Source organism: Melanotaenia boesemani, chromosome 1 (genome assembly GCF_017639745.1).
Source record: "Melanotaenia boesemani isolate fMelBoe1 chromosome 1, fMelBoe1.pri, whole genome shotgun sequence".
NCBI lineage: Eukaryota > Metazoa > Chordata > Actinopteri > Atheriniformes > Melanotaeniidae > Melanotaenia > Melanotaenia boesemani.
Genome location: NC_055682.1, coordinates 42,709,009 through 42,730,399, shown reverse-complemented (window position 1 = coordinate 42,730,399; position 21,391 = coordinate 42,709,009). Strand labels below are relative to the sequence as shown.

The window sequence follows — 21,391 nt, the reverse complement described above, 5'->3', positions numbered from 1 at the left end:
AGGTAGTGATTCCGAACCTATTTTCCTTGGGACCCCCTTCCTGCTTCTGTTCCCTGCTAACGCTTTTGCTCTCCCCTCTGCTTGCGTTTTTGCCAATATTCTTATTTTTCTACTCAAGAAATTTATGGGCAACAGCTCCTGGATACTCATTAATCACTGGTACTGTATTTTGTGGTAGATTTGATTGGATACTACTATATTTTAAGACTTTTACAATCTTGTCAGTGTTACGTCAGCGTAGCTTACAAATAGCAGAAGCCTTATCTACAGCTAATCAGGAGCTAAAGCTAACTAGCTGCAAGATCCCTCCCTTCTCTGCAGATGACTATTCTACAGAAGATTACCATGGTGGAAAAAATGATTCAGCGGCTCCAGGTGAATGTGGAACTGAATGGATTGTGCAAACTATACAACTTCGCCACTAATGAAAAACAGCGGACAAAATCACACAGCTAATTAGCACAAACATGGCTGGACAGAAACAGGAGGACGGTGTACAAGGTAATAACTCTTTTACTGATAGTCCTCCCTGGAATGCTCTTGGTGCAAAGCCGAAGAGTAAATCATCTCACAGGGAAATGGGAGGACGAGTAACAGGCAGAGCCCAGTTTGCTGAGATTAGCGACGCAACCGGCTGGCCTGCTCTGCCATCCAGACCAAGCACCTCCTCAAGTCCTCTCCCTAGCACAAGACACAGTCTTGGCCAGTTGTCAGAAGGAAAACTAACAAATCTCCTCCTCAACAAGCAGACAGACCAAGTTTGCTCCACTGCTGCAGGACTCTGGAAAATCTACAGGCCGATGTGCACATCTGATGACCGGGATGAAATCTCCCTACACACCAGGGTCAGACCAAAGAACAACTCAGAAATTAAAAGCAGATGGCCGAGCCTCAGACCCTGATTGTTGGTAGGGTTGCCAACTTTCTCCCAGCCAAATAAAGGACTTTTTTGCATTTTGAACATGACTAATACAAAAAGTCTAATCAACACAATATTAAAAGGGTACAATCTCAGATTGAAGTGAACCTTTTTCACTGCATTTGAGTCACTGAATAATGCACCCTTAAGTTTAACAGGGCAGTCTGCGCTGTTGTAACACATACAGAGCCTCTCTTGCAACAACTCTGCCGAGGATGTTGCAAAGAATGCACCAATGTTGCTAGCACCTTTAGCTTGCGTGGCTTTCTTGTGCATGTTTGTGGCAGCATGCTGAGTCAGGTCATTCTCACCTCCATTACATACATACAGCTGACAGAGAATGTTCCAGTGGCATAAAGTGCAGCAAGCTTTAGTCACGTCACCACTAACAGGCTTTACCCCCACTGTTTATTATAGCTTCACACATTTATCCATATTCAGTTTTCCAAAACAGTTGCAAATCCGCTCTACAAACTGACTTCACTCAAAGTTCTGATTTGATATCACTAGTTAATGTGATTGGATTGACGCCTGACACATGAAATCTGTGATCTGTGGTGTCTGACTGTCATCTAGTGGTAGAAATGTAACAACAGTGTAGCATCCTGACATGCCAGAGGGCAAACACAACAAGCAGCACTCAAAATAAGAGACAACAAACACTGCATACGGGACAGTCCAATTTAGATAAATATACAGGATGTCCCGGATAACATGGGACAGTTGGGAACCCTAATTGTTGGTGACTTTGATGTAAAAGATGTGAGAAATGTGTGTGGAAAAATTGTGCAAATTGTGACTGCAAACCCAACTGTGGAAAAGCTCATCCTGCATGTGGGGAGGAACGATGCTGTGAAACAACAATCTGAGGAGCTGAAACGGGACTTTACTGAACTGCTGGATACGATCAGCTGTCTGGATGCTCGGATGTTCATCAGTGGCCTCTCCCTTCGATCAGAGGAGTGGAGAAATTCGTCCAGTTGTTTAGTCTGAATACATGTCAGCAGCATGTACCACATATGCAGTTAATTTCATATACAATTTCAAATTCTTCTGGGACCACAGGCACATTTTAAGACAGACGGATTCTGGCTGAACAGGTCAGGAGCAGTGATGGTAGTACCAGTGTTAAAAATAACGGCCTTACTTTTTCAGTAACAGGTAATCTAACTACTGACTAACTAACACCGTTACTGAGGATAAAACGTGTCTGACAGCGCGTTACTTTTGTGAGATTAATTTTTGTTCTGGGTGAACATAAGTTCTACATTTGTTCGGACTATTTTGTGCTGCTGCTACAGTGGAGAGAAGGCGGAGTGATACGGATGAAACTGGGGAATACTGATAGATGCATACAAGTCAAATATTAACAGAAAACTGATCGCTAGATTTTACCGATGCCTACAGTCCTATAACAAGAACTCCACAACTTATGTTAAATCTAAATGGGAGAAAGAAGCCAAAATAACAATTTCAGAAGAAGGCTGGATGAAGATATTGAAAACTTTACTAATACTACAAGCTCAGGTCTATGGAGGGAATTTATGTGGAAAAATGTAATTAGATTTTTCATTACACCAAAAATAAAACAACTCCAGACAGCCAGGCTGAGGGAGGGACGATGCTGGAGAGAATGTGGAGAAACACTAGCAAATCATTTTCACATATTTTGGGACTGCCCAGCTATTAAACCATACTGGTTAGGAGTGGTAGAGGACATCAACTCAGTAATGGGTTACAAGATCAAACATGACTTTCGTACAGTATATCTTAGAGACACCTCATCCTGTACTAAATCTAGTGACAGATACCTGATCAACATATTGTTGGTCGCCAGCAAAAAGGCAATAACAAGACATTGGCTGTCTAAAGATCCTCCAACTAAAACCGAGTGGATAGGAATTGTAAACGAGATATATAACATGGAAAGAATAACCCTCTCTCTGAACCTGAACATAGATAAATTCAATGACTACTGGAAGAAATGGAAGACTTACACACCCACACAATGAAAATGAAATATACATACAATGATACGACTATAAACCAAGGTGTGTGTTGCATATCACACTGATGTAGGTGTTGATACTGTATGTGTTTTTGTCTGTGTAACGGGAAATGTAGCTATCCTCTGAGGCTGATATAAGTAAACCTACTATCTAATCTTAACAAAGGGATACAGTCCATAACCAAAATAAAAATTCACTTCACCCTATGTAAAAATCTACAAATGCCAAGCTACTCTTAGACCACACTGTTATTTATGGATGGTTTCTCTTAACAGTCTGTGTCTGTTCTGATTGTTTCTGTTTGTTTATTGATCTATACTGGTGTTGTTTGTATGTATGAAAACAATAAAATAAATAAAATATTAAAAAAAGAAACTGGGGAATACACCCAGTAGAAGAGTTGCTGTGTGGTGTTGTGACCAGGTGCAGGCTGCGTAGGTTCGTATCATTTATCGAGGATTTTTCACTCCATTTTAACCGGGCGATCAGCCAGATGACCCGTTCAGGTTCGACGGCTTCTTCAGCGAGAACGCCACTTTTAACCAGGAACTAACAAAGTTGTTGTTGTTGTTGGATTTTCGCTGAACTTAGAAAAAGTTGAAACCTGATAAACCTGAAGTTCTGATCCAGTCCAACTAAGAGTCCTTATATGTTAGAGACCTCCAATGGACACTGCTGCACTTTGCTGACTACAACCTGAAAGACGTGTAGAAAATTACAGCTTCATTTTTAACTTTTTATTATTTTTAGGACCAATTTCTCCCTGAAAGATCCATGCCTACTTCGTCTCTTTCCACTGGCAAACGCTTTTTACTCCATTTAAAGGGTAAATTTCTCCTCAGCTGCTAATCTTCACTTCTCCCGGGTCACCGTCTGGCTGACTGTAAACGAGCGAACCCCATATATATATGTGTGTGTGTGTGTGTGTGTGTTTTCTTTGATTTGAGTTTATTTAATAATTTAATAAGCTCTGTGGCAATTATTGTTTTAATTTGTTAATAAAACATGAATTATATAAATATGTAATTAATGTTTTAGAGTTTGACCCATGCTAGGCCATTAAATGATAATAATAATAATAATAACATTAATTAATAACAATATCATACATCAAAGTCTGTAATAAATATAATTTATTTAAATGATATAGACCTCTTAATAAAACTAACAGAGGTATCGGACTGGTACTCTTTATTGGAGAGAATAAAAAAGGTAGGGGAACATCTCTAGTGCACACCCATCCCCATGTGGGCAGATGCCAGGTCCCTGAGCAGAGTCCTGGGAGCTTCAGGGTTCGGTGCAGTATCGCAGCTGTTTCCAGGACTGTTTTCCTGGACAGGAATTGTTGCAGACACTCCTACAGTTTGCAGGTCGTGGCCCTGAACGCTCCAGTTACCGCTGCTGCCTTCACTCCTTACATCTTTTCAGTCTTCTCCTTCAGCTCTCGGAGCTTCTCACGTTCCTTCTTCCAGGTGTTTATGTTTGTAGTTTGTCGGAGTCCCACAGGTCTTTGCTACTACTGCGTACTATTCCAACCACCTGCTTTTGCTGCTCCATGCATGCTTCACCTTCCTGCCTCTTCCCTCTTACTGGATGTTCTGGTCTCTGGACTTCTCTGAACTTCTGGACTACCATGTAGAGGTTTATCCCTCCATGGTGGTTCCACCTCCTCCTCCCTGAATCTGAGTGCTCATATATTGAATCTTCACAGACCAGCAAGTCAAACCTGATTCATGTCTTGGCAAAATCTTCTGAGCTATACCTTAATTTCTAATGAAGTAAATGAGTTAGATTTGGGTCTTTGACCTGATTAATCTGCTAATGCTGTCATCACACTTCATCTTTACAATCCTGGCCAAACTGAGAGTGATTCCCAGGAGAAAAAATGAACCTTTTAGGCCTCTAAGACAGAGATGCAGTCCTGAAGTTCTGTCCCCAGACAGGATTTAGGAGACGGTATAAAAGCTGACGTCAAGGCTGATAACAGAGAACATGCTGGTTTTGTGTTGCCACATTTCCATGTGCTTATGTCTTAGTCATAGTTGTGTTTATTGCAGCAGTGCAGGGTTGCTAAGCAACAGGGAGTCAAGTTTTTTGCCAGCAGACATAGGCGCCCCGGTACACGTGTACTGGGGCGCGTGTACCGGTAAACGGGGGTAATGGCACACAGCAGTGGACCAGCAGAGAGGGATGAGGGAAGATCCATCGATCCAGGAGATGTTCAGATTTTGTTTAAAATAAAAGTCCAATGCTGACTGTGGCTCTAATGAGCCGATCACAGTCACGTCCTAAGCTAAGCTTTATTAGTTTAGGAAGTGTTGTCTGGGGGCACCACCCGTCCCATGGAATCATCCAATAAATGAACCAATAGCCTGCAGAATGCAATTTTCATAAATGTCCGATTCACATCTGTCTCACACACACATCAACACTCAATCTAACAAAAATGAAAAGAAAAAAAAAAAAACAAACCAACAAAAATCAGGAGAAACTACTGTAAGCACTGAGCCAATAATGACTAGCTGGGTCTCAATGCAAGCTTCAGTGACACTAAAACAGACTGATCAGTTCGCCTGTAGCCAGACCTGATCCGAGAGCGACCAGGGCAGCGGTGGCGAGACGACTGAGCAGTATGGTAGGAACAGATACGCCCGAGACGCCACCAGGTCCTCAAAAGCAAAAACACTTGCAAGAGTACAGACATGAGAGGGAAGAGGCGCATCCTTGGCTGGACAGCATCAGCGGAGATGATTACAAGGCTGTCTGAAAGCAGACAGCACGCATCAGGATCCGAGCATCAGTGCCACAATCATCTCTGAGACTGATACGGTATGGGACCCTGACAATGAGACGGTAAATCTGGTCTCCTCCACAGACAAGAGAAACACAACAGATTCTGATGACCCAAGACTGTTGGGGAAGGAGTAATGTTTGGCACTTTCTTTCATATATGAAGTGTTTTTGTTTGGTTTCTTTTTCCTCTTTAAGTAGAAATGTTCTCACGGTTCACAGAGTCCCTAAAGCAACAATACTTATGAATGCACTTTAAAAGTTACATTAAGCTCTCAATTTATTTATTTTATATCTTGAAAGTTGATGTTGCACACTCCACACAAACAGATCTCCTGTAGGTGCTAGAGCTTCTGCCATGTGGTAGATCATACAGTATCTCATTAACTAGGTTAACTGAGGCAATAACTAAGTTGTGTGCATATGGCACATTGTTATAAAATTTCCTCATTGTATGTTAAATAGAGATGCATGTAATTACGGCTTTATTAAAAAAATAAAGAATGAATGCATTTCATGCTTTAAGTATCGATCACTCCTTCACTTAAAATACTCAGGCACAAAATACAACATACCACATACCAGGTGTCCCACCTCATGGGAGTCGGGCCCATGGTGGCCATGGCCATGAGGAGCGGTGGTGGGTTTATTTTCAGTTCTGGAAGGTGGCAACCCTAACCATTTCAATTCTGATAGAAGTAGACTAACATACCATCATTTTAATGTACAAAATGATCAATGAGTTCAAGTTTGGAACCAAATCTGTTTTATTATTACATTTTTTTCTGTAGATGGACATACAAGCATTTTTTTTTCTATAAAAACCCGAATTCAGGTGAGACAGAGATCCAAGGGACACCAACTGACGTCATTTACAGCAGCCTGATATTTATTCAGAATTATGCCATAACTTGATTCCATATTAATCTATCAGATTATACATTCTCTGGTTTGTATGTTTCACTTTTGGATGAAAGTACACAGAAACGATGATAGAGAGGGAGATACAGGGACAGATGAGGATGGAAGGAAAGCAGGTGAGCAGGGGGACAGAAAGGTGGTGAAAATGCAGTCAGCTCCTGTTTCAGACATGTTTCATGCTGTGGATTCAATTATTCAGCACAACTTAGCAGCATACTGAAATGTTTTTGAAGTGCAGCTCGGCTCGTTCTTACAAACAAATTTCTTCTTAAACATTTTCTGAAAATTGTGACTTCCTACGAACACTCAGGAGAACTTTCACAAACATCTGAAAGCCGACATGTTTAAACAATTATGTTGTTTTCTGCTGTTCATTAAAATACAATAAAACCACAGTTAAGTTTTTGTCAGATTTTTAAAAAACTTTTGCTGAATACCAGTATTGCAGATCCCTCAGGGGAAAATCAAACTGTTTTTCATCCATTTCACTCATTCAAGAACAAGTTGCAGTAAAAACGGATGTGATTCTATTGCTGTTCTTCCTCTAACACGAGGAAGTCTGCACACGAGCCAGAACCGTTCCCTCAACCACAAGATCATCCTCCATAACTTCCACAATGTGCTCTTAAATACATCACATTCACTGCAGCACTGTCTTTTTACTAAAAGCAGTTTAATTAGGAAATCAAAGTTATTTCCTGGTTAATACCGCCCATCAGACTCATCTGGAGGACCCATCACTCGCTCCACAGGTGAAGGCAGGAGGAAATCTGCTCTACGAACTGTAGAAGGTGCAGTAGGCCATGTAAGGAGAATTTATTCTACAGTGTACTGCTTTCCCCTTCGGCCACGGCACCGTGAGGATGTTGGTCCTGATGCGTTCATGGACCAGACTGCAGGCTGCTGTCCACGTTCAGGAGGAATTAATAACCTGTTCCTACATGAAGCCGTTTTTATGATTTGAAGCTCACCATGTGATTATTTATGATCAAGTAAACACTTCAAATCAGGCTTCATTGACATCTTTATTATTATTTTTTATTCATACTATTCTATTCTAGTCATTTAGCAGATGCTTTTATCCAAAGCGACTTACATTTGAGAGAAAGAACAACACAAGCATGAATTCAAACAAGATGGACGTCATAATTAAGTGGTAGTCAGACTGCTGGAGTCCAGTTGGACCAGGTGCTGTCATGTAGTGCTGGAGGCAGTGCATATAATAAATTTTTAAATTTGATGTCGTATTTAAACAAAATGACTTTTGGAAGTCATTTTGTTTAAATACGACAATGCTGTTTGATGGATTTCATCAAACAATATCAACTTGGACATAAGTGCAGCAGCTTCTTCAGTACCTGGTTGAACCAAAGAGCTGGACAAATCTTTCTACCTCATTCTGAGTAGAAGAGTTAAGCTAAGTGTGGAAATGCTCCTTAAACAACTGAGTCTTTAGCTTGCTTTTAAAAGTGGATAAGGACTCTGCGGATCGGACGGAGTTTGGTAGATGGTTCCACCACCGGGGAACAACAGAGAGGAGATGTACTATTACATGCTATTTTTCCTTGTTGGTTCTAGCCTCTGTTCACACACGGCCTGGAAATCTTGACCTTTTATGGGCATTTTTTAGCGTTTACCTGCAAAGCAGGGCTTGTGAGAGAATGGCATTCACAAATCTAAGAGGAAAGATATGCACAATTCCTCGCTATACAAACACATTCATGAATCTGACAAAGGGGTTTTCATAAAAAAAACCCCATAAAAAACAAACTTCTTAATTACAACTTTATTGGGCTTGTGTGTTTGTGCTCAGTTGGCAGGGCATCCGTCTTCCATGCAGGAGACCTGAGTTCGAGTCCCACAGGGGACATATTACAATGCAGCAAATATTAACTCCATCTAGTTGGGTCCTTAGGACCCATAAACACTACTGCCTAACCACCTCATCATGGGTACAATCGAACAGAGACATGCTGGCTCAGACGTCGTCCAGTCAATCAGGCTCTGCGTCAGGTATTGAGGAACCAGGGTACTATGGCAAGAAATGTTCTACTGGAAAACAAAATAGATGCCACTGGACAGGAGATGTTGGAATGCTACTACTCTAGTAACCCTGGTGAGCGGGACTACACGAAGAGAATGTGGGATATATGGAAACTCTGATAGCCACATTCTACACTGGCATCAAAACAACTCGTAGCTCAGTGCTCCAACATCCGCAAACAACTGCTCTCACAGTTAGAGATTGAGGAGATAGTGAGCAGGGCTACGTGGTCATTGTAGCACTGGGAGCCGTGTCCCCCACGCTGGAGAAGTAACTCCAACAGATACCTGGAGAAACCTCTGACATCTCCATCCAGAAGAGGTTCGGGTTTCATTTTCAGCTGCAGTGGTTTGGAAGCAGCATGGGCTTAGGAAATAAAAGTAGATGGAATATAATGTTGCCCATTTTATAAAGTTGGCAGATCTTTTTGATTGTGATCTGAATAGTGGGGGGCCTGTGTAAACCTCTGTCTAGCAACGCCCCTGCTAGCAGAATTTTTAAAATGAGACATGAATAAAACAGATAAAAAGTGGCCTGCAGAGGTGAGGGTGCTTTGTTTACGTGAGAGGCATGAAAACAACGTGCTGAAATATTAAACTGAAGCAGCCCTGAGGAAGCTCTTTGTGTGCAGACTGGGAATGTTTATGCCTCCAAAGGGGGGACGGTAGAAAACGTTTGAGAACCACTGAGCTATATGAAGATCTGTGCAGCGAAAACCTGGATCTGGGTTGGGTTGCCATCACAGTTCCTCTCTCACATAGCTGAGCACATTTTGGGGGGGCTGGTTTCTGCGTTTGCCTTCTGCCGGATGCACTCTGGGAAAAGAAGACACCAGCCACAAATTCAAGCTGCCATCTTTCCACAGTCACTTCACAAACAGAAGAGAGGCCAAACACACATCCACCGATTTACCTGCCAAGTCTGTCCGGGAGATTTCCACCAGCCCCTCGTAGAGACCTTTGATGGGGTTCTCCCCCGCCGTCACCACTCCGTGAAGCCAGATCAACAGCATGCGATGGCCATGCTCCTTGAAGCTCTTCATACCTGTAAGATCAGGTCAAAATGAACACGTCTGACGTCTGAGATAGGATGGATAAACGGTTCAACTGCAGCCTTTATTGTAGCTCTGGACCTGAAAGTTGCCAAAGTTGCTCCCATATTTAAAGCAGAAGATCCCTGCTTCTTTAGGAATCATCAACTCATAACAAATGTTAAATGTTCTTTAGAAGATACTGGAAAAAGTACTTTACAAAGTATTGTTCTGCCTTTTAGCAAATTCAGTTCTTTCTAAACATCCACTTGTTTTTTGGTAAACCTCATTCTACCTGTGTGGCTGTTCTTTATCTAACAGACAAGATGGTTTCTACACAACATAACAATGAAGTTGTTTCTGCTTTTATTTTAGACCTTTCCAAAGCTTTCCTTCTTTTTGGGGAAACGTTATAAATATGGTTTTCATGATTATCTCCACCGAGGGATTGTTGATCTGTCTATGCAACTCAAAAAGTTATGCACGGATTTTGATGAAATTTTCAGGAAATCTCAGAAATGGAAGAAGGAGATAGTGATTTTGGGGGTGATCCAGCTCACCGCCTGATTCCTTGAACATTTGGAAGGATTCTTTACCATGGGGAGATAGGGATCATTTTAGGACTACAGCCTCATTATAAAATATGTACAGAAGAAAAGCAGTTTCAGAAGAGGACGACACGGAGGAGGATTTACCACAAATACAAAATAAAGACACAAAGAGACTACACCCTACAATTAGGTGGTCAGTACATTTTTGGGTTTAAAGTGGTGATAGATTTGGGAAAGACATTGTTTTTAAATCGGTTTGTCCTGGCTTTAATGCACCTGCAGCACCTACCAGAGGGCAATAGGTCAAACATGCGACAGCCAGGATGTGATCGTCTTTCAGGATGTTATGTGCTTTTCTGAGGCAGTGACTGCTGCAAATGTCCATCAGGGAGGGGAGAGGGCATTTGTAATGACCCTCTGAAGCCTCTAAAATCCAGTTACCCCATTTGTGTCACTCTATGAACATGGCCTGTACTTTCTTCACAGCATCTACTCCCCTTTCCTTTATTTAGATAATGATATGATCCTAAAATGTGATTGGATGTTTGGTGTGTCCATCAAACTATTGTCTCGCCCCGGCCTCCTGAGCTGCAGAAGCTGTAGATTGATCTCTCCCTGAAGGGAAGATGCATCACTAATTCACCCGTCGATGTGGCTGGAGGTTTTTATTCATACAAACCAAACTGAATTTTTATCCAGTGTTTATTTACAGCTCTGGATACAAAGTTACTATTACCATTATTGGTTTAGCTCAGTGGTTGTCAAACTTTTTCTAATGTAGTTGATATATATATATACATACACACACATCTAAACACAAACAGGTTTAGCAGCAGTTTGTTCTTTAAACACCAACAGTTAAAATATTTATTCATATATATTTTTATAAAATCAAATATTTATGAGAAAGAAGGATGAAATGTTCAGGATTTACTAACTAAAAGGTAAAAAGTCAGCAGGATGAATTTAAAGCTGTGAAGCTGCTTCCTTCTAAACACAGAAGGAACAATATGTGATGAATATCAGCATCAGGTGAACAGACAGAAAGCAGGATGAGAATCTCACAGCTTCTAGATGGTGAGGAGAGAGAAATATTCACAATATGCACAATAACTTCCATCCATGCACCTTCACTGCTTCATTATCCAGATTTCTGGATATAAATTCTCTAAACTTTCATTCTTAGCTTGACTGTTTAGCTTCACCTCTGCACCTGCAGCCTCCGCTACCGGGAGTTAAGGGTTAACATCTGGTTTCCGGGTGTAGCGTCAGGTCTGTAGATGTAACTATAAACATGTGTGGTATCCACAGAAAGTCCAGAATCTCAGCTACCAGCTCAGTAAAACCATTTCTATCACCAACACACACAGTTAAGACAACAAACAATTCAAAGATCAGGTACACAAAGTCTGAAAAACATGTAAACACAAAAGATGTTTCCCCATGAACACGAACAAACGACTCCTCTACTGAAAGCTCACATCTCACAGATTCCACAGCTGGAAGTTTCATCTCGCTACGACCAAGATTCACCGAACCAGAGGCAGAAGAAGACCCGATTTATGCTGCACGTTTCTTTGAATCTCTCATTACGACACAATGGTATAATTTGAAAAACTGGTGATGTTAAAAAAAAACACGCTGTAGTGGTCTGACACAGCCAGGTCACCAACAGAGGACACACCAGTGGACAGGCCACAGGTTAGGACCAGGTCCAGGGTGTGTCCTCTGTGGGGAGTCAGCTGTGTCACAAACTGATTAAAATGTTTAAAAAATCGTTTTCATAAGAATCACACTTGTTGTCAATATGCAAGTTAAAATCACCAGTTATTAAAATGTTGTATTTTAAGTGAATTGATGTCAAAAATCTTAATTTTTTTTTTTAAAGGTCCCATATTATACACTTGATTCCCAATCTGAGACCATTCATTAATATCTAAATGAAATATTTCCGCCATGGTATGGACAAATCGACCCTCAGTTTGAGTGCAGCGGCTTCTCTTCACCTCCCTCTTTTTAGCAGCTTCAGAAATGTGCCGTTTATGGTGGGCGGAACCCTGGTGGAGCAGCTCAGCTGTTGGCTCCGCCCATCGCATCGCCCGTCATGAGGTGATTGACAGGTTAATATATTTTCAAGCTATCAGACTAATAAGGCCGAAACGATAAAATAACTGCCAGCTCTTACCTCTCCAGCTGTGTCACGGACAGTTGGTATTGAACCTGGCTTCAGCTTCAAACGGTTGGCGAAGCCTGCTTTCCATGCCCCCATGTTGTGGAAACAGTCCTCTTTGAAATGCTGGCCACAGACATGCAAAACCTTTGGAAGTTTTCCGGGTACATTTCCTCCAAAAATAAAATTAATCCACTCAGTCCTCGTGGGTTCAGTGGATGGAAGTAAAAAAAACGTTTTCGTGTTCATTTATGCAGCCACAAACAGAACAGTGCTTCTGTCGCTTAGCCATGTCCGCTAACGAGGGTTGCCGAAGAGGGAAAAACACTGGGCGCTAGGTGATTTTTAGAGGGCGGGCTTTGAGAGCCGGTAGACGGGTCCATCGCTCTGTGGGGAGTGGTTATTGTCCCTTATGACGTCATAACGTACACGCTTTCAAACAAGCTCATTTCAGCGCTTACTTCCCTAGAGGTGGAGCAGGGGGGAGAGAGAGCGCCTGAAAGAGTTTCACACTTACGGGTCTCCTACACATGCGGGGGGACCAGTATGACTGTTCCAAAACCATTAAAAAGTGAATTTTGCATAATATGGGACCTTTAATAAAACAAAAGGGAGGATTGGGTGGTATGTCGACTGTAACACAGAACAGAACTAAAATTAAATGCATCATGCTCGAAAGAAGAACAATTATTTAAAGGGATTGTCTGAGTTAAAATTGAACTATGAGCAATCAATACAGTTTCTTCACCTTTTTTCCTCCCCTGATAGTAATAAAAATTTTAAATTTGGAGGAAAGACTCAGTGTCAAGCCAGGTTTCAGTTAAAAAGAGACAGTGATGTTATTATCTAAAATCAGATAATTAATAATTAAAGGCTTATTTAAAACAGATTGAACATTTAAAAGTGGCATGTTAAAAGCTGAAGGTGAGTTCTGTTGATAAACATTTTGACATTTTTTTAAGATACTCGGGAGATTTCTGACAATGGAACTAGTGGGTGTGAATGGAGGTGTTTGTCATGTCTGCTGGTGATGGGGGTGTAATTGGAGATGAATTGTGGCTGTTGTACCGTCAATCTGTAAATGCTTTATTGCAGTGAAGAGTCTGTTTAATGCTCATGGATGTATGCCGTCATATTAGGAAAGGTACACTGTAAAAGGCTGAGTGGCTGTGAATGCTCATAGGCGGAGTTGGTGATGTCATTGACCAGTGCACCTGGGTAACAGAATGTACGGCACCTGGATACACTGACAATGGATGTTACCATGATGAGCATGTCTGGGCTATGTCCACGGGAGCCAGACGCGGCCGGCAAGGCATTCTGGATCGTTGGACTAGCAGCAACCGGAGGCGAGGTGGAGGTTCCCACAGCAGCGGCCACGGGACTGGAAGGGGTGATTCTTGCGACTGAGGCACCAGCAGCAGTGAATGCAGACGAACACGTCATGCCCCCGGTCAGAAAGGCAATGAGTCAAGCCCAGTGTTTCTTTGGTTAACAATGTCACCTTTGTCACAGTTTTTTTAATGATGATAACGAGACAGTGACGAGCTAAACGTGGCCCTCTGATGACTAAAACATGATGAGACGTTTGTGAGATTTCATTGACGAGACTAGATGACAATGTTCAAGGGCTGATTGTCCGACATTAAAACACGACATTTCAGCCTATTGTGAGCGCAACCTGTCAGTTAGCAATGCTGCTGCAGCTTGGCCACGCCCACCACCAGACGTGCAGCACACACAGACAAGCAGTTTATTCGTTCATAGGTGAATCATGGCGGCAGCGTCGATGAAGGGGTTTGGTGGTCAGAAGGGACAAAATGATATATGGACATGTTTTAACTCATGCACGGCAGCATTGCATCCCTGTTAATGGGAAAGTCCAGACTAAAGCTATCAGTCTGGTAAAGGATCTGTAAATACACCACCTTATACCTGTATACAGACTAGGTCGTAACTTTGAAGAAAGGTTTAAAAACTGGTAAAACAAGTAAAAACCATTTAAAACAATAAGCACAGCGTGGTGTTAGTAACAGCAGCTGTCCACTATGTACCTTTATAGACCTTTGAACAGCTGGTATTTCAGCAGCAGCTGTAGCAGAAGGGCAGCAGATGGAACATAACGTCCGCTGTGTAAACACAGAAACATTGTCTGGCTTGTGTGTTCAAACGAAGGAAAGATTCCTGATCACTTTTCTCCTATTTATGTAAGTTAACTCAAAGGTCCATTTTCATGAAACTTCACAATCAGCAGATCTTTATTTTCCTCATCAGGTTTCTAATCAGATACAATGGGGCTAAATTATGGAATAATATTTCTCATTTAGAAAACAAGTAGAAAGATGGAAGACATATTTAAAAGGCAAATTCATTGCTGATTCATAATCTTTTGTAGAATTTTGTAAAAACAGTTTGGATGTTTAGTTTTATGTAGAAGTAGAGGCTTGATGTGTCCTGCTCTGTATTATCTGTTATTTTATTTTCTATCAGCTACATATTTTAAAGTGTACATAATAAATGAAACACAATGAATAAATAAAAACTGAAGTGGATGTAGTCTGAACCAAGGCCAGCTATAAGAAAAAGGTGTTTCTGTAATCGGAGCGATCCGAGTAAACGTGGTGGATCGTACTGCTCACCTGTCCACTGCTGTTCTATAGCTCGTACATGAGCATCGCTGAAGCCCCAGTGCTGAGCCAGGATCTTCCACTCTCCACGGCAGAGCTGCTTGGTGGCCAGGCTCCATAGGACTGAGCGGAGGTGCTGGGTCTCTGGCTGGTGGTCCTGTTTAAAGCTCAGAGGTCTTCCCAGCCAACAGTCCTGCTTGCTGCCCATTTGATCCTGGGTCCAACAGGAAAAGCAGCTTCAGAAACAGTAGACACCCAGAAAATTGTTCATAAAATCTGAGAATATTTATTTCTCCATTTTGTTTTTATTTCCCTGCTGCACTTGTGATTCCCTTTTCTTTGTTCTGTATCAATCAAGTTTTATTTTTCCAGCTGCATCTGCTTTTTTCCTCCCTGAGTGTGATCCTCTTTAAAATGAAAGGGTAGCTAAACTACTGCATTCTTCATCCTTAAAATTTTTCCCTTCTTGGGCAAGAATTTGGACAACAGGATGAAACATCTACATGTTCTTCCTCATTCTCTGTATCCACGCTTTAGCAGGAAGTTTTCAATGTTCAGTATGTGGATGGAACCTCTGTCAGTCTTTACATGTGCAACCCCAATTCCAGAAAAAGTCAGGACTCTGTGTAAAATGTAAATAAACCCAGAATGCAATGATTTATGAATCTCATCCATCAATCTTTTATTCCCAGTAGAAGATAAAAACATCTCAGAGGATGAAACGGAGATGTTTCACCATGAAAATATGAGCTGATAGTGAATCTGATGCAGCAACACATCTGGAAAAAGTTGGAACAGGAGCAACAAAAGGCTGGAAAAGTACCTGGTACAAACCAGAAACACCTGGAGGAGCATTGGACAACTAACCAGGTTACCTGGCAACAGGTCAGTAACATGACTGGTATAAAAGGAGCATTTCAGAGAGGCAGAGTCTCTCACATGGAAAGATGGACAGAGCTTCACCAATCTGAGACAAACTGGATCTAAAACTGTGGAAAAATTTTATAAAAATGTTCCTCAGACTTTAAAGATCCATCATCTACAGTGTAGAATATCATCAGAAGATTCAGAGAATCAGGAGGAATCTCTGTGTGCATTGGACAAGGCTGGATGCTGGTGATCTTCTGCATTAAAAGCAGAGATGATTCTTTACTGGAAACCACTGCATGGACTCAGGAAGACTTCCAGAAACCACTGTCTGTGAACACAGTTCCCCCTGAAACCCACAAATGCAGGTTAAAGCTCCATCATGCAGAGAAGAAGCCAGATGTGAACAGGATCCAGAACCAGCTTCTTCCGTCTTCTCTGGACCAAAGCTCATTTAAAATGGTCTGAGGCAAAGTGGAAACCTGGATGAAGATGTGAAGTAGTTTGTGGAAAGCATGGACGGCGTGTCCTGCAGACTAAAGAGGAGAGGGAGCATCCAGCTTGTTATCAGTGGATAGGTGAAGAGCTGCATCTCTGATGGGATGGGGCTGCATTAGTGCCTATGACGTGGGCAGCTTCCACATCTGTGAAGCTCCATCAATGCTGAAAAGTACATGGAGGTTTCAGAGCAACATCTGCTCCCACTGGAACACACGATGTTCCAACTGTTTAGAGAACACAAAGCAAATGGGAGGAAGAAAAACCAAAAGCACTCTGGGAAAAAAAAGTAGAAGCAACGTGAAAAAAATAATCAGGACAAACACAACATTCTCATTCTTATACAAATTTAGTTTTTGTAGATTTCTACTCTTGTTATTCGATCTAACAAAATATAATTAAATGCAACATGCAGGTTCATGGGAGAAAACTGAATCTGTTATTTTGGCTCGTTCTGCTAAAAACCACACTAACCTTCTCCCATTTATAAAAGCGGTCAGCTTTGATGATCATGTCAACCAGAATCACATGGTTTCCTCTTGCTGCCACCTCCAGACATGATTTCCCCTGCTGTGTACATCACAGAAAAGATTATTAACTATAAAAGATGATATTAGAACACATGGCTCTCTTGAATTATTTCTACTGATACTGGAATTAATTGTTGTTTTGTTCATTCATTTTAACCAGATTTTTTTTTTATCATAACATGTCTGAATGCAGCTCTCATAACTGGTAGAGGACAATGTTGCAGCTGGGCCAATATTCTCAGTATCAGTTCAACAGCCCAAATAGCAGACATGTTTGGGCCGACTGTGGACCACTTCTGGCACAGTTAAGTGGTCTGTGGGACAGAAGAGGACCAGATGTCAGTATCTGACCTGGACGTGGATTACAGCAAGTATTTTGTGGGCCAGAAGTGGTCGTAATATTGGAAGCCTTCCTTAGATTATTACAATTACAATTCATGGTCATGTGACTGAGTTCTGGCAACTACACTCACAGCCATAAGTCAAGGCAAACCTTGGGCCAAAAATTTGTTGGGAAACATTCTGGGAAGTGTGGTGTTCATGTAACCGTGTCAGACCTGGTTCTGACAGGGTTAGTCTTTTCTTGTAGTCTTACTCTGCGTTGTGTTTTTTTTGTTTGTTGAAGGTACTGAGACAGAGACTTGCCCCCTTCTGCATTGACCATTTATTCTGTACAAAATACAAAAGTGCTGATCAGGAGCGGTTAGCCTGCAGCCGGGTCATTCACACACTCGACCGTATCCGTCTCAATACTGGCAAACATCTCATACAGTGAACAAATCACACAATTACCTGTACAAAATACAAGAGTGCTGATCAGGAGCGGTTAGCCTGCAGCCGGGTCATTCACACACTGTCGAGAAATGGGAGCGACTTAATGCTGGAACAGTTAGCACGTTCAGAAGCGGCACTTTAAGCTAGCAACTGCCGCTGCTCAATAGTTAAACAGTATTAGCCTACTTCAGGAGCAGCTATACAATGTGCTCTATACACAAATGTTCATTATAGACTTCCATAACCTTAGAAGTACTCCCACAAACGGACCGCTAAAAGACCCGACTTACCTCGACCGTATCCGTCTCAATACTGGCAAACATCAGACGCAGCTGATGACGTAAATACGCCAGCACCAAGGCGGACACGCCCAAGAGCAAACCACCACAGTACAATATAATGATAATAATAACAGTGGCAAGTGGAATAACACTATTTACCCTGTTACATTCCCCCCCGCTAAATTCCACTTGCACACCAAAAAAAAAATTGATCAGCATTCCTTAACATAACAAGTACAGGCAACAACATCCGTAGTCATATTACAAAACATTTGCATACTGTCACATACTACATAGAGAACCACCCCGTTGGACACACAAAAAGAACTCAGTCAAAAACTACCCCAAAGGAGTCAGAATGAAGAAGAAGGCTGGCCAAGCCTCATCCCACTCATAGAGCTAAAACATGCCTGTCACACATTTTATACACCATGTCCAACACAGTAAGTCCGTGTAGCCACACCGACCAGACGCAAATAAACAAAACAGAAAACAGCACAAAGCATCCAGTGCATATCGGCAACACCACAATCAAATATGGCAGCCGAAAAGAAAAGAAAAAAAACTAAGATGCCACCTCGCACCTTTGGTGCATCATTTCTATCAGCCGATTCACGGGCTTGAACAGCCGTCCAGCCCGCGACATTACACGGCTCCTGACGTCCTGAACAGACGCACCCTCCACAGCCGTGGACATTTCCATCTGTGAAGAGTCCACATGCTGCATGCCAGGCTCGCCTGACTGATCCCCTTCCACAGGAACAGATACATGCACCGTGTCAGACTCCACGACAGTCTCCACATGATCCCATGTAGAAGGAGGGGCCAACAGGGACACCCCATCACTACTCGGAACACCCGTATCCTCGTCAGCTTCCAGAGCCAACCCTTCCATAACAGTACCCCCAGAAGACACTGACGGTAAACTGGACACCCACACTCTGGTCCTATAATCCAAAGAGTCCTCTGACACGCCTACTGATGCTCCTTCCACCTCAAGATCACCCGAATCAGAGAAGGACGAACCCTCCACTTCGCCCTCAGAAGCCAGCTCACACACTGGAAGGAAATTCACTGGCATAATCAGGTTGCGGTGAACCACCTTTTCCTGACCCGTGGACGGGTTTCGGATCTTGAAGGTATGACTCTCTTCACGTATCCCCGTAACCACATAAACCACGTTTTCCCAACGGTCAGCCAGCTTCCTCTTCCCACGCTCCCCCTTGTTCGCCAGCAACACTCTATCTCCCACCTCTACAGGTGCCCCTCTTACTTTCCTATTGTACAGCTCAGCATGGCGCTGCAACTGCTTCAATGCCGTCGCCTGCACCACGTCAATGGCCTCCTTAAGCTCTGTCCGCAACGACTGAACGTACCGGTCATAATCAGAGACCTCTGGGACGTCCAAGGCAGAGCCAAAGACCAGGTCCACAGGCAACCGTGGAACACGCCCAAACATAAGCAAAAACGGCGGGTAGCCAGTCGTCTCATGAACCGTACAGTTGTAAGCAAAAGTGAGAGATTTCAGCGCTGTGGGCCACTTCTGCTTAGCCTTTGGTGGTAGAGCACGGATCATGTTTCCCAGCGTCCTGTTCATTCTCTCACAGGAGCCATTCCCCATGGGATGATAAGCCGTGGTGTGCGACTTCTGAACCCCAGCAACATCCAACAGCTCAGCGATTAAGGCACTCTCAAAATTGGCCCCCTGGTCCGAATGAACTCTCTTGGGAAAGCCATAAATCGAGAAGTAGTTGTGCCAAAGTTGGTGTGCCACTGCTTTCGCTGACTGGTTTGGACATAAGAATGCATGGGCCATCTTGGTAAAATGATCGGTCACTACCAAGACATCCAAAGACTTATTGGAAGAGTCTTCGGCCGACCAGAAGTCCACACACACCAGTTCCATGGGTTCAGACGTCCTAATGTTCTCCAGCGGAGCTCTCGCCTCCGGGTCTGGCGACTTCGCCACCACACACCGTCTGCAGCGTTGCACATACTCCACCACATCCTTGTACAACCCCAACCAATAAAACCTCTGTCTCACCAGGTACAGCGTCCGCTGTTGACCCTGGTGTCCTGCCTCATCATGAACCCCTCTCAGAACTCTGAGCCTCAACGATGAAGGGACCACATACAGGTAGGTTTTGCTCTTTGTCAGCACGTTCTTTGCCACACGGTACAAAATACCGTCCCTGATTGTCAACTTGCCCCAGGCTCTCAGGAGCCCATTGACCTCCAGCAGCTCTTTAACTCGCTCTCTCCGTGACGGTCTCCTACCCCGTTCCACGTAGAAGCGCACCCTACACAGGACTGCATCAGAACATTGTTTGTCCTGCAGGTCCTCATGAGAGATGACTTTAAGACCAGAATAGTCTGGGGGCTGCACCGCCTGCGGGAAGTGTGGCAGGAGAAGAGCCTGATGACACATCCTAATTTCGGCTGGGACGTGCGCCTGAAGAACTGCTGAAACTTCATCTGCCGCCATAGTCCCAGTCACTGGACCGACGGAACCCTCTTGGGCCACAGGCCTGCACCCGTCCGCAGCCTTGTCCCTGGGATGAGCAGAGCAGAGGAACGCCTCCCGCACACCATACGCACACACAGCTGCTGCGTCTGTCAGGAGATCCCCATACCCAACTCTGGTCAACCGATGAGACACAGCGTTCCGGACGAACGGCTCCCGGCTCAAAGCATCGGCCACAATGTTCTGGGGACCAGGTATGTACCTAATGCCAAACTGGAAGGGCGCCAACTTTGCGATCCACCTCTGCTCACAAGCATCCAAGCGCGGCTTGGACAGGATATAAGTCAGAGGGTTGTTATCCGTCCAGACTGTAAATTCATGACCTCTCAGCCAATGGTGGAATTTATCACACACAGCCCACTTTAGCGCAAAAAACTCCAGCCTGTGCGCCGGGTACCTGGATTGTGCGTGACTGAGGGACTTGCTCGCAAACGCAATGGGTCTGGCTACTGACCCATCTGCTGGAACCTGCGACAGCACAGCCCCGAGACCATTCATCGACGCATCCACAGCTAACAAAAAGGGCTTCTCAAAGTCTGGATGCGCCAGAAGGACTTGGTCCAGCAAAGCCTGCTTCAGCCGACTAAAGGACCGGCTGCACTCTTCAGTCCAGTCACCTGCTTGGAGCACTCTCCTCTTGCTAAGGCGCCCCTTCCTCCCTTTTCCCCGGGGACCCTTGACGCCTGACGCCAACCCAAACAGTGGCTTAGCCAGGGACGAACACCCCTCAATAAACTGTTGGTAGAACACTACCATCCCTAGGAACGACCGGATCTTTCGTGGAGACGGAACGTCCGACCGGTCTTCCATCAAATCCGCTTCCGCCAGTGACGCGATAGCAGCGACCTTCTCCGGG

General features: G+C 43.5%; 1 protein-coding gene across 3 annotated transcripts in view; it reads right to left on the bottom strand.

The window, feature by feature from the left end:
* Positions 1-8,054: 8,054 nt before the first annotated feature.
* The window catches only part of ankdd1a (ankyrin repeat and death domain containing 1A), a 29,938-nt gene continuing 16,601 nt past the window's right edge, over positions 8,055-21,391 (bottom strand). For 2 of the 3 annotated variants that reach the window (XM_041989169.1, XM_041989297.1), the window contains 4 exons: positions 16,901-16,996; positions 15,074-15,275; positions 9,596-9,727; positions 8,055-9,498 (listed from right to left, as the gene is read on the bottom strand). In XM_041989169.1, the coding sequence (XP_041845103.1) occupies positions 9,437-9,498; positions 9,596-9,727; positions 15,074-15,275; positions 16,901-16,996 (492 nt within the window). In that variant the 3' untranslated portion in view covers positions 8,055-9,436. The remainder of the gene's footprint in view (positions 9,499-9,595; positions 9,728-15,073; positions 15,276-16,900; positions 16,997-21,391) is intronic. The other variant, XM_041989240.1, reaches the window with a different exon arrangement.